The sequence below is a fragment of the Hylobates moloch genome, unplaced genomic scaffold, assembly GCF_009828535.3.
Source record: "Hylobates moloch isolate HMO894 unplaced genomic scaffold, HMol_V3 SCAFFOLD_1, whole genome shotgun sequence".
NCBI lineage: Eukaryota > Metazoa > Chordata > Mammalia > Primates > Hylobatidae > Hylobates > Hylobates moloch.
Genome location: NW_026652276.1, coordinates 66159014 through 66169196, shown reverse-complemented (window position 1 = coordinate 66169196; position 10183 = coordinate 66159014). Strand labels below are relative to the sequence as shown.

Genomic DNA, 10183 nt, shown 5'->3' with positions numbered 1-10183 from the left:
AGCTGGGACTACAGGTGCACACCACCACACCAAGCTAATTATTTTGTTTTTTGTAGAGACAGGGTTTCACCACATTGCCCAGGTTGGTCTCAAACTCCTGAGCTCAAGCAATCGGCCTGCCTAGGTCTCCGGAAGTGCTGGGATTGCAGGTGTGAGCCACTGCACCCGACCCAATTCATTATTTTATAAATATATTTTGCCTTTCCGTGCTACCCACAGAGGGATCCATTCTGTATTGTTCTGGATTCCCTTCATAACTTAAAAGAAAACTTTCACAATGTCCAGAGCCCTTGATGTCCTGCCAATGAAGGAGGAAGATGTCCTCAAGTTCCTTTCAGCAGGAACCCACTTAGGTGGCACCAACCTTGACTTCCAAATGGAACAGTACATCTATATGAAAAGTGATGGCATCTACATCCTAAATCAGAAGAAGACCTGGGAGAAGTTTCTGCTGGCAGCTCGTGCCATTGTTGCCATTGAAAACCCTGCTGATGTCAGTGTCATATCCTCCAGGAAAATTGGCCAGAAAGCCACGCCGTTGTTTGCTGCTGTCACTGGAGCCACTCTTGTTGCTGGCCGCTTCACTCCTAGAACATTCACTAACCAGATACAGGCGGCCTTCCGAGAGCCACGGCTTCTGGTGGTTACTTATCCCAGGGCTGACCACCAGCCCCTCACAGAGGCATCTTACATTAACCTACCTACCATTGCTCTGTGTCACACAGATTCTCCTCTGCACTATGTGGACATTGTCATCCCATGCAACAACAAGGGAGCTCACTCAGGGGGTTTGATGTGTTGGATGCTGGCCCAGAAAGTCCTGCACATGCCTGGCACCATTTCCCACAAACATCCGTGGGATGCCATGCCTGATCTCTACTTCTGCAGAGATCCTGAAGAGATGGAAAAAGACCAGGCTGCTGCTGAAAAGGCTGTGACCAAGGAGGAATTTCAGGGTGAACAGACTATGCCAGCTCCTGAGTTCTCCGCTACTCAGTCTGAGGGTGCAGACTGCTCTGAACGCATGCAGGTGCCCTCTGTACTTAGTCAGAAGTTCCCTACTGAAGCCTGGAGTGCTTAGCCTGCCACGGGAGGCTGGTGTGCAGCTCCCACTGCTCTGGCCACTGAATGGGTAGAAGCAACCATTGAATGGTCTTAAGCTCTTAAGCTGTTCTTGCATAGGCACTTAAGCAACATGGAAATAATGCTGATGGAAAATAAACATCAGTTTCTAAATAAAAGATAAAAATAAATAAATATATTTCAAAGTAAATCACAGATTCCCTATATTCTCCCTAAATATTTCAGCATGCATATCAAGTTCAATATTTGTTTATAGTTTTCTTCTTTTGATGTAAAATGTACTTATGAAGGAATGCACAAATCTTAAGTTTACATTTGTTGAGTTTTGGCAAATAATATCGTTCTTTATAACTCGGGGGTCCCCAGCCCTTGGGCCCCAGACTGGTACCAGGCCACACAGCAGGAGGTGAGCCAGCAGTACTGCCTGAGCTCTGCTTCCTGTCAAATCTGCAGCAGCATTAGATTCTCATAGGAGCTGGAACCCTATTGTGAACTGCATGTGCAAAGAATCTAGGTTATGGTGCTCCTTATGAGAATCTAACTAATGCCTGATGATCTGAGGTGGAACAGCTTCATCCCAAAAACACCATGCCCATCCTCCCTACCTCCCTTCCCCCTCCCCAGCTCTCTCTGCTGGAAAAGTTGTCTCCCTCACCCACCCCCATGCCCTGTTCCTGGAAAAATTGTCTTTCAAGAAACCGGTCCCTGGTGCCAAAAGGGTTGGAAACCACTGTCATAACTGAACCCTTGCTACACTCTGACACCCTTGTCCTTTCTCCCTTTACCATACTCACCTGGAGAAACTAAAACCTTTCTTAAATCCCACTCTCCTAATAAAAATTGATCTGTGCCATTGAATAAGACAAGACAAAAATGACTATGTTGACTATTTCAAATTTAAGATTACTAACATCTACTGGGCCTTTAATGCTTCCCAGAAATTATCCTATATTTGCTTAGCTCCATCTTTAAACCAGCATTTCTCAAATTATCCATAGTAAGAGAGACTAGCTTCTTATAATTTTAAATCCATCTTGGTATAATACTTTGGTAAATTACAACAAAAATGGGCTACAACAAAAATGAAATAAAGAAAGACATAAAAATATGAGTCTCTAATTTTACTCTGTCCAATTGCTACGGAATCTTCTAAATGCATATTCTTAATTTCTGAACTCATCTTTTCATGGACGGATAACAAATAATTTGCAAAAAAAAAAAAAAAAAAAACAATGGTCTGCAGAATATCTCTCGTGTTCTACTGCTTTAAGTGACTAGAATATTTTGTACCTTCTCTCTTCTCAAACTTCCATCACTTCCTTAGCCTTCATCACTGTCAGCTGATGATTTTGCTTCACCAAGACACTTGGAGGAATTACAAGAAAACTTTCATAAGCTCTCCCTGGCATTTCTACTTATCTACCAGTATCTGTGCCCACATGCACTACCTTTTCTTACATTACTTATGGAAAAACCGGCATGCTCCTAGCAAAAGCCAATCCCTTTGCCTGAATGCTAGTGTCATGCCCTTCAATGCAAGGCTGCTGCTGGGGCAGCTCTTCCTCCTCTCTATGACCCCATTCCCATCAGCATACAATCATGCTGCTGCTATTCCTCCCATCTGAGAAAACCTCTCATGGCCCTCCCTCCTCCTCCAAGAAGTACACTTTTTTCTCTGTCCCTTTCCTGCAAAACTCTTTAAATTAGTTGTTTAGACTAGCTGTCTCTAATTTCTCTCCATAAGTCTCTCGTGGACCCACTTAAGGCAGGTTTTCATTCCCGCCACTGCACTAAAACTGCTCTTTTTAAGGTCATCGGTGACATCCGGATTTCCAAACCCAATGGACATTTTTCAGTCCTCATCTTTCTTGACCTGTCAGCAACATTCGACAATTGATGACCTTCTTCCTTCAAAAACTTTCTTTTCCTGTCTTCCAGGATACCGTTCTAGCTTGCATTTCCTCCCACTTTTCTGGCCTTTTCTTTTCAGTTTCCTCTGGCTGACCTGGAAATGTTGGCGTGTCCATTCTTGGCCCTCTCCTCTTTCCTGTCTACACTTATTCCCTCCATGAGCTCATTCAACTTCACAACTTTACCATCTAGAGGCTGATGAATTTCAAATTCCTTTACCTCTTTCCTGACCCCCAGGCTGCCTAGTTGCCATCTCCCATTGGCTATCTCATGAGCATCTGAGTATTTCAAATTTAACATGTCCTGACATAGCTCCAGGTATTCCTTCTACTTCAAACCACCTTTTCAGTTGTATTTTAGTCAGTAGTAACTCCATCCTTCCAAAGCCTAAAACCTGGGCATCATCATTCACATCACTCTTTTTCTCCTACCCCACATCCAATGCCTTAGCAACTTTTATTAGCTAATCTCAGTTTACAAGAGACCTAAAGGATGAAGGGTTTTTGCATAAAGATAAAAAGGTAATGCATTAAAAAACAGAAGTACTAAGAGAATGCCAATATTGCCTCTGTGCCCACTGAATATGGGAGATGCAGAATGAGTAGCGTCCACTCCAGAGGGCTGCAGTAGCTTGCTGGGGGTGTAGAATGTTCTTAAGTTCTCCATAGGCAAGAGGTGACGCAGATCTTGTGAAGAGACAGAGGATGAGAAGACTTTGCTAACAGTGAAATTATTGCTCCGTAGGATGCAAAGGAGAATGCTGGGGAGATAACAGTGGAAGGATACACCACCAGCACCACCATCATCCTGCCATCTAATATCCCATTAGAAGGATAGTAAGTACATACACACATAGACACTAACAGCTTGAATACATTATATATATGGCAATGTTAATAATTTAATGCCAAGGCAAGGAAATCAATAATTCCTGAATTGTAGATAACTTATAAGAATTGAAGAGAAAGGACAAATATTATATTATTCCACTTATACGACACACCTAAGAATAGTTACATTCATAAAGACAGGAAGTAGAATCGTAGTTACCGGGGGCTGGGACAAGGGAGGAATGGGGAATCAGTGTTTAATGGGCCCCGGGTTTCAGTTTGGGATGATGAAAAAGAGATGGATGCTGGTGATGGCAACACAACAATGTGAATGTGTTTAATGACACTGAACATTTAAAAATGATTAAAATGACAAATTTTATGTCGTGTGTATTTTACATAAAAAAGAATTGAAGCAGTGTGCATTTTAACATTTGGCTAATCCAAGGGAGTTCAGAGAGTGGCAACTGCACACTGTAACAGAGGTCTGACGTATGAAAAGTGTTTACACCCCTTGTTGTATTTCATCCTCACCACGGTCTAATTAGGAAGGTATCGCCACTACACCAGAGGAGAAGGAAAACTGAGAGTCAAAGAGATTTTGTCCAAAGATTTACAGCTAGTAAGTGATGGAGCTGGGAGTTACATCCGGGAGCATGTGTTGTCTCCAGAGCTATGTGCTTTCTATGTGCTAACGACACCACACTGAAATAGGGGAGATATAAACTGTGCTTTAGAAATGTTCTGAAATCCATGTTGTAGGCCCGCAGCACAGTAGTGGACCACTGGCAACCACCAGCAACAGATGGCTGAGGCAGGTCTTTTTAAACAAAAGCCACTCTGTGCTCCAGTGGAGGAGCTAGTGGTGCAAACAGGAGCAAGCACCGTCAGAAGTGGCCGAGGCTGTGAATGAAAGCACAGTGCTCAGGGCAAACACTGTGGAAGGACTCATCATTTCACATTGGGCTCATTAGCATTTCCTCACACACAGGCAGTGGCCACTATTGTGGGGCATCACCCTTGGATAAGGCACAGCTGAAATATCAGATGCTCAGAGGTAAATTTAAAATTTTATATCTGTACTTTAGAAATATGAGTGCTTCATAAATATGAGGCATTACAATGATTTACCATCTACAAAGCAGTCTGGGAAGAGGAACGGTTTTATCAGACTGGTCTCATAAAGCTTACTGACTGCCAAAACAATAGTACCAAAAAGGAATTCGGTTCAGACAGCTCAGGGAAGCTTATTATACTGCCAACTTGAACTTTTCTTCTTTTCCCACTAAAACATGTTTTGGAAAATCTGTGTATGTATCCTATTGTATAGGGAACTTCAAAAGGCTCAAGTGGACCACTGCAGAAACCTCAGAATACTGTCTTGAGAATACTTCAAAGATTTCCAAAACACATCAGTATAAAACATCTGCAATGTAAGTTCAAGATGCCAATTGGGTTGCCAGTAAAGGCAAAGTTTAATATTCCCAGATGTTACTATACAGTATCTATGATATGTTGGCTGAATAGGGTAGGTATGCACATTTGCACATCATGGTATTTTCTCAAAATGTAAATTGAGTCCCTGGAGATATAACAATAGCAAGGCTGAATAAATTGTCTAAAAATTAAAATTCATTTTTTTTGTTAGTTTAAAAGATGGGGGAAAGCAGAGAGCAATAAAGCTAATTCATATATTAAATGTCATTTAAAAAATTGAGATAGTACCACCAAAATCTTAAAAGCACGAATAGATCTGAAATAAATAGCCTTTTATTTTGGCAGTGATCATTCCCATTACCAGAACTTCGTGAGGATGCAGGGAAAGCTAAGTATGTTCAATTATTTAATAAACTCTCTTTTTGAGAGGGTATCATAGCATATTCCATTTAAAAAGCAACTTATATATTAAGACAATTGAATTCTTTCTAGAACGTTCAAAATAAAATGAAGCATGATAATTTTACAACATCAAAGAAGACATACCTACATTAAAGAACTATTTTGGAGGATTTAGTAGTTCACAGCATCTTTGTCCTTGTTGGAGGTCATAGCAAGGATAGAATTGTGGAAGCAATTTGATTATGGAGGCTTTCTTTTAATTCACTTTATTTGTAATTAAGCCTCAGTGGTGATAACCATAAAAAGTGTTTTTAAGTACAAAGTTATTTTGGTTAACCCAAAGAACAATGTTTATCCAGTCACTGTCTAGTTTAATTATTAAAAGTATTTTGAACTCAAAATATCGTTATTGAAAGCAGAAAGGAAAATTTGTCAAGTATGTACGTCCTTTATACAGGTAATATGGCTGAAGTATCAGTCTCCAAATACTTTGGTGTTGTGCAAGGATCTTCCAGGTAGAGGTCAGTAAACCAGGTTTCTAGACTCTATCACTAACTAGTCACATGACTTAGGAAAAATAATTGCAGCTCTTTGGAACTATGTTTCTTCATTTTCAAAATAACATTGGATTAGACTAGTTTTTCTGACCAGCTTCATCACTGGAGGACCTCGTTTCAGCAGCTGTCTTGGGACTCCTGATTGGGAAACTTTGATTAGCCTATGTGGTCAATTTGAGGTCAAACATACAATGTCTATCAGGTGTTAAGCTCAGATCATTGAAGTCCCAAAGTTTCCTTCCAACACTAACAGTCCATGATCTTGGGACTTATTTGGTGCCTATCCTTCAATCATTATCAACAATAATGAGTTATGGAACACCTATTATTTTACCACATTGTGCTAGTCAAGGGCATACTAAAAGGTTTAAAAGAGTCCTGCTAGATCTGGTTGGGAAGATGGGTTAGATAGATAAAATTAAGGAAACAGAGTATTGTATACTGGGTGGGAATGACAACCTAGGCCCAGAGCGTTTGGGAAGACCTTCAAAGAGGGGACTTTAGAGAGGTTAAGGTGGAATGTGGCGATAAGGTCTTAACAGATAAGATAAATGGAGTCACCAGAAACATGAGAGCTGGAATATTCAATGCCTGGCTTAGAGTAAAGAGTAAGGTAGTTTGGCTGGAAAGAATTGTGTTATTATTTAATGATTCTTTAATCCCAAATTGTATAGAGCAGCTTAGCTGTTATTTTAGCAAATGTGGTAGCTATTATTGCTATATTTAGCCAACCTGTGGTACATCAGACTATCCAACTGTTTACAATTACGTTTATTAACCCTAGGGAAATTATTGATGTGTCTCACAATGTAACATTGACACAGTGGAACAATCGACGAATATTTATTGAATCCATATAGTGTGCAAGTCTTTATGGGGTATAAAACTGGATTGGAAAGTTTCTTGCCCTAAGGGAACAAACTAGTTGCAGTTATAAAATGGCTGCAAGGAAAAAACAAAATAAGGTACAAGACTATTTAGTGAATTTAGCACTTTTCAAAATGTAAACCTTCAAGCAACCCACAGTTACAAAAGTGATCATATTCATACCCATGATGAGAAAGATTAGCTTGGTACACTGATCACCCCAAGCCTGTAGCTCTGGTCCAGGTTACTTCACCCCACCAACTCTAGGACAGTATTCCTTTACATTTGTTCACACTACATATCCTCTACCTAATGACCTCCAAACATTCCAAAGTTTTTAAAATTGTTATTTTTCTTTTATAGGTCCTGCGAGATTTATGCTTTAAAGAGATTCTGTTCTGATGTGTTTCCAGGATTTGTTTCAAGATTTAGAGCTCCTTTTAGCAGTTCTTGTAGTGGTGGCTTGGTAGTGGCGAATTCTCTCAGCATTTGCCTGAAAAAATGAAAAAAGGAAAGACTATCTTTCCTTCGTGCATGAAACTTAGTTTCGCTGGATACAAAATTCTTGGCTGATAATTGTTTTATTTGAGGAGGCTGAAGATAGGTCCCCATTCCCTTCTAGCTTGTAGGTTTCTGCTGAGAAACTGCTGTTAACCTGATAGGGTACCTGGTGCTTTTGTCTCACAGCTCTTAAGATTCTTTCCTTCATCCTAGCTTTAGGTAACCTGATGACAATGTACTTGTGATGATTTCTCAGATGTTCTTTGTGCTGCTTGTATTTGGGTGTCTAGGTCTCTAGCAAGGCTGGGGAAGTTTTCCTCTATTATTCCTCCAAATATGTTTTCCAAACTTTGAGATTTCTCTTCTTCCTCAAGAACACTGATTATCCTTAGGTTTTGTCGCTTAACATAATCCCAGACTTCTTGGAGGCTTTGTTCATATTTTCTTATTCTTTTTTCTTTGTCTTTGTTGGATTGGGTTAATTCGAAGACCTTGTCTTCGAGCTCTGAATTTCTTTCTTCTGCTTGTTCAGTTCTATTGCTGAGATTTTCCAAAGCATTTTGCATTTCTTTTTTTTTTTTTTTTTTTTTTTAAGACAGTCTTGCTCTGTCACCCAGGCTGGAGTGCAGTTTTACAATCTCAGCTCACTGCAACCTCTACCTCCCAGATTCAAGCAATTCTCCTGCCTCAGACCCCCAAGTAGCTGGGATTACAAGTGTGCACCACCATGCCTGGCTAATTTTTGTATTTTTTTTTTTAGTAGAGACAGGGTTTCACCATGTCGCCTGACCTCAGGCGATCCACCCGCCTCCCAAAGTGCTATGATTACAGGCGTGAGCCACCACTCCCGGCCAGCATTTTGCATTTCTGTAAGTGTGTCTATTGTTTCCTGAAGTTTTGATTGTTTTTTATTTATGTTATCTATTTCCTTGAATATTTCTCCCTTTACTTCTTGTGTCATGTTTTGGATTTCCTTGCACTGTGCTTCGCCTTTCTCTGTTGTCTCCCTGATTAGCTTAATAACTAACCTCCTGAATTCTTTTTCAGGTAAATCAGGGATTTCTTCTTGGTTTGGGTCCATTGCTGGTGAGCTAGTGTGATTTTTTGTGGGTGTTAAATAACTTTATTTTGTCACATTACCAGAGTTAGTTTTCTGGTTCCTTCTCATTTGGGTAGGCTCTGTCAGAGGGAAGGTCTAGGGCTGAAGGCTGTTCAGATTCTTTTGTCTCACGGGATGTTCCCTTGATGTAGCACACTCCCCCTTTTCCTATGGATGTGGCTTCCCGAGAGCCAAGCTGTAGTGATTATTGTCTCTCTTCTGGATCTAGCCACCTAGCAAGTCTACCAGGCTCTGGGCTGGTAATGGGGGTTGTCTGCACAGAGTCCTGTGATGTGAACTGTCTGTGGGTCTCTCAGTGGTGGAGACCAGCACAGTATTTGGGGTGTCTCCTGGGTTCTGCAGGAGGAATCTGCTTCCTTCAGGTCACACTCCACTTTTGTATATTGGATGTGGCTTCTGGTGATGATGACAATGATAAGGATGCTTGCTCTCCCCCGCCCCCTGCAGGGTTCCCCTGGGCGCTGCACTCCTCCACAGCCGCTTTCCTCCTGACACCTGCCTCACTCTGATGTTTTCCATTCCAAAGTTTAAGTTCCAAACAGAATACATGTTTTTTCTCCCTGACACAACATCTCCCCTGTACCCCACAACAAGCAAATATAAGAAAAACAGAAACCACTTCAACTGACACCTCCATCCCCCACAAAACAACAAAACCCCACCAAACCATTCTTTCCCTGACAATTCCTACCCTTGGTGAATGGTACTACTTCCAACAACCCAGTCCCCAGGTCAGAATATTTGGGCACTGGAAGAAAGGCACAGTGGGATGGGGGAAGATTGTGTACCTGAAAGTGTAGTGACAAAGGATTTCCATGAGGCAGAGGGATGTGTTCGTCCTGTTCATTGTATTTCTACAGGACCTAGAACAGTAATTGGCACTAAGTAATTGTTTAGTAAGCATTTGTCAGATTAAGCAGAAATTTGCTCAAACATAGAAATTATTGTCTTATCAAAAGGGGGGAATACTTTATCCTTTTGTTCTTTCCTTGACAGCATAAAGTTTGATCCACAGATTCTTGAACTGGTATGATTAGTACTTTGGTTCTGTTTCATCAAAGGCTGAATAGACTTTTGTGAGTTAGCTCCGAAATTTAAGCAGCATTTATAATAGGACTTCTGAGGGAAATGGTATTTAGCGTTTCAAGCAGCCAATTTACAAACATGCTTTTGGAACACATCCTGTTTATAAAATTGGGGGTTCTCTGTATTCATTATGATAAATATTAAATGGATATGTCAGATACTAGACACTAAAGGTGTACTGAAGAGGGCAAGATTGCTTCCAGTGGGATAGGTGAGAGATCTTTTCAAGATGGAGGATTTATGCACAGCCTTTAAGAATAGGTGGGAGTTGGAAAGGCAGAGAGAAGGTAGAAGGGAAAACTAGATGACAGGAAAATTATGAGCAAATGCAAGAATTAACAAGGGGAGCAAAGGGATAATGAGTAAATGTTTAAGTTGTGCACAGAAGT

At 40.8% G+C, this 10183-nt stretch overlaps 1 protein-coding gene across 1 annotated transcript; it reads left to right on the top strand.

The window, feature by feature from the left end:
• Positions 1-277: 277 nt before the first annotated feature.
• Positions 278-1081, top strand: LOC116809514 (small ribosomal subunit protein uS2-like). Its single transcript, XM_032753369.1, has one exon. The coding sequence runs from the start codon at positions 278-280 to the stop codon at positions 1079-1081; it is 804 nt and encodes a 267-aa protein (XP_032609260.1).
• Positions 1082-10183: the final 9102 nt, after the last annotated feature.

What these genes read in the sequence shown, in the direction of transcription:
- LOC116809514 (XM_032753369.1), top strand. Translation starts at nt 278, where the DNA reads ATGTCCAGAGCCCTTGATGTCCTGCCAATGAAGGAGGAAGATGTCCTC.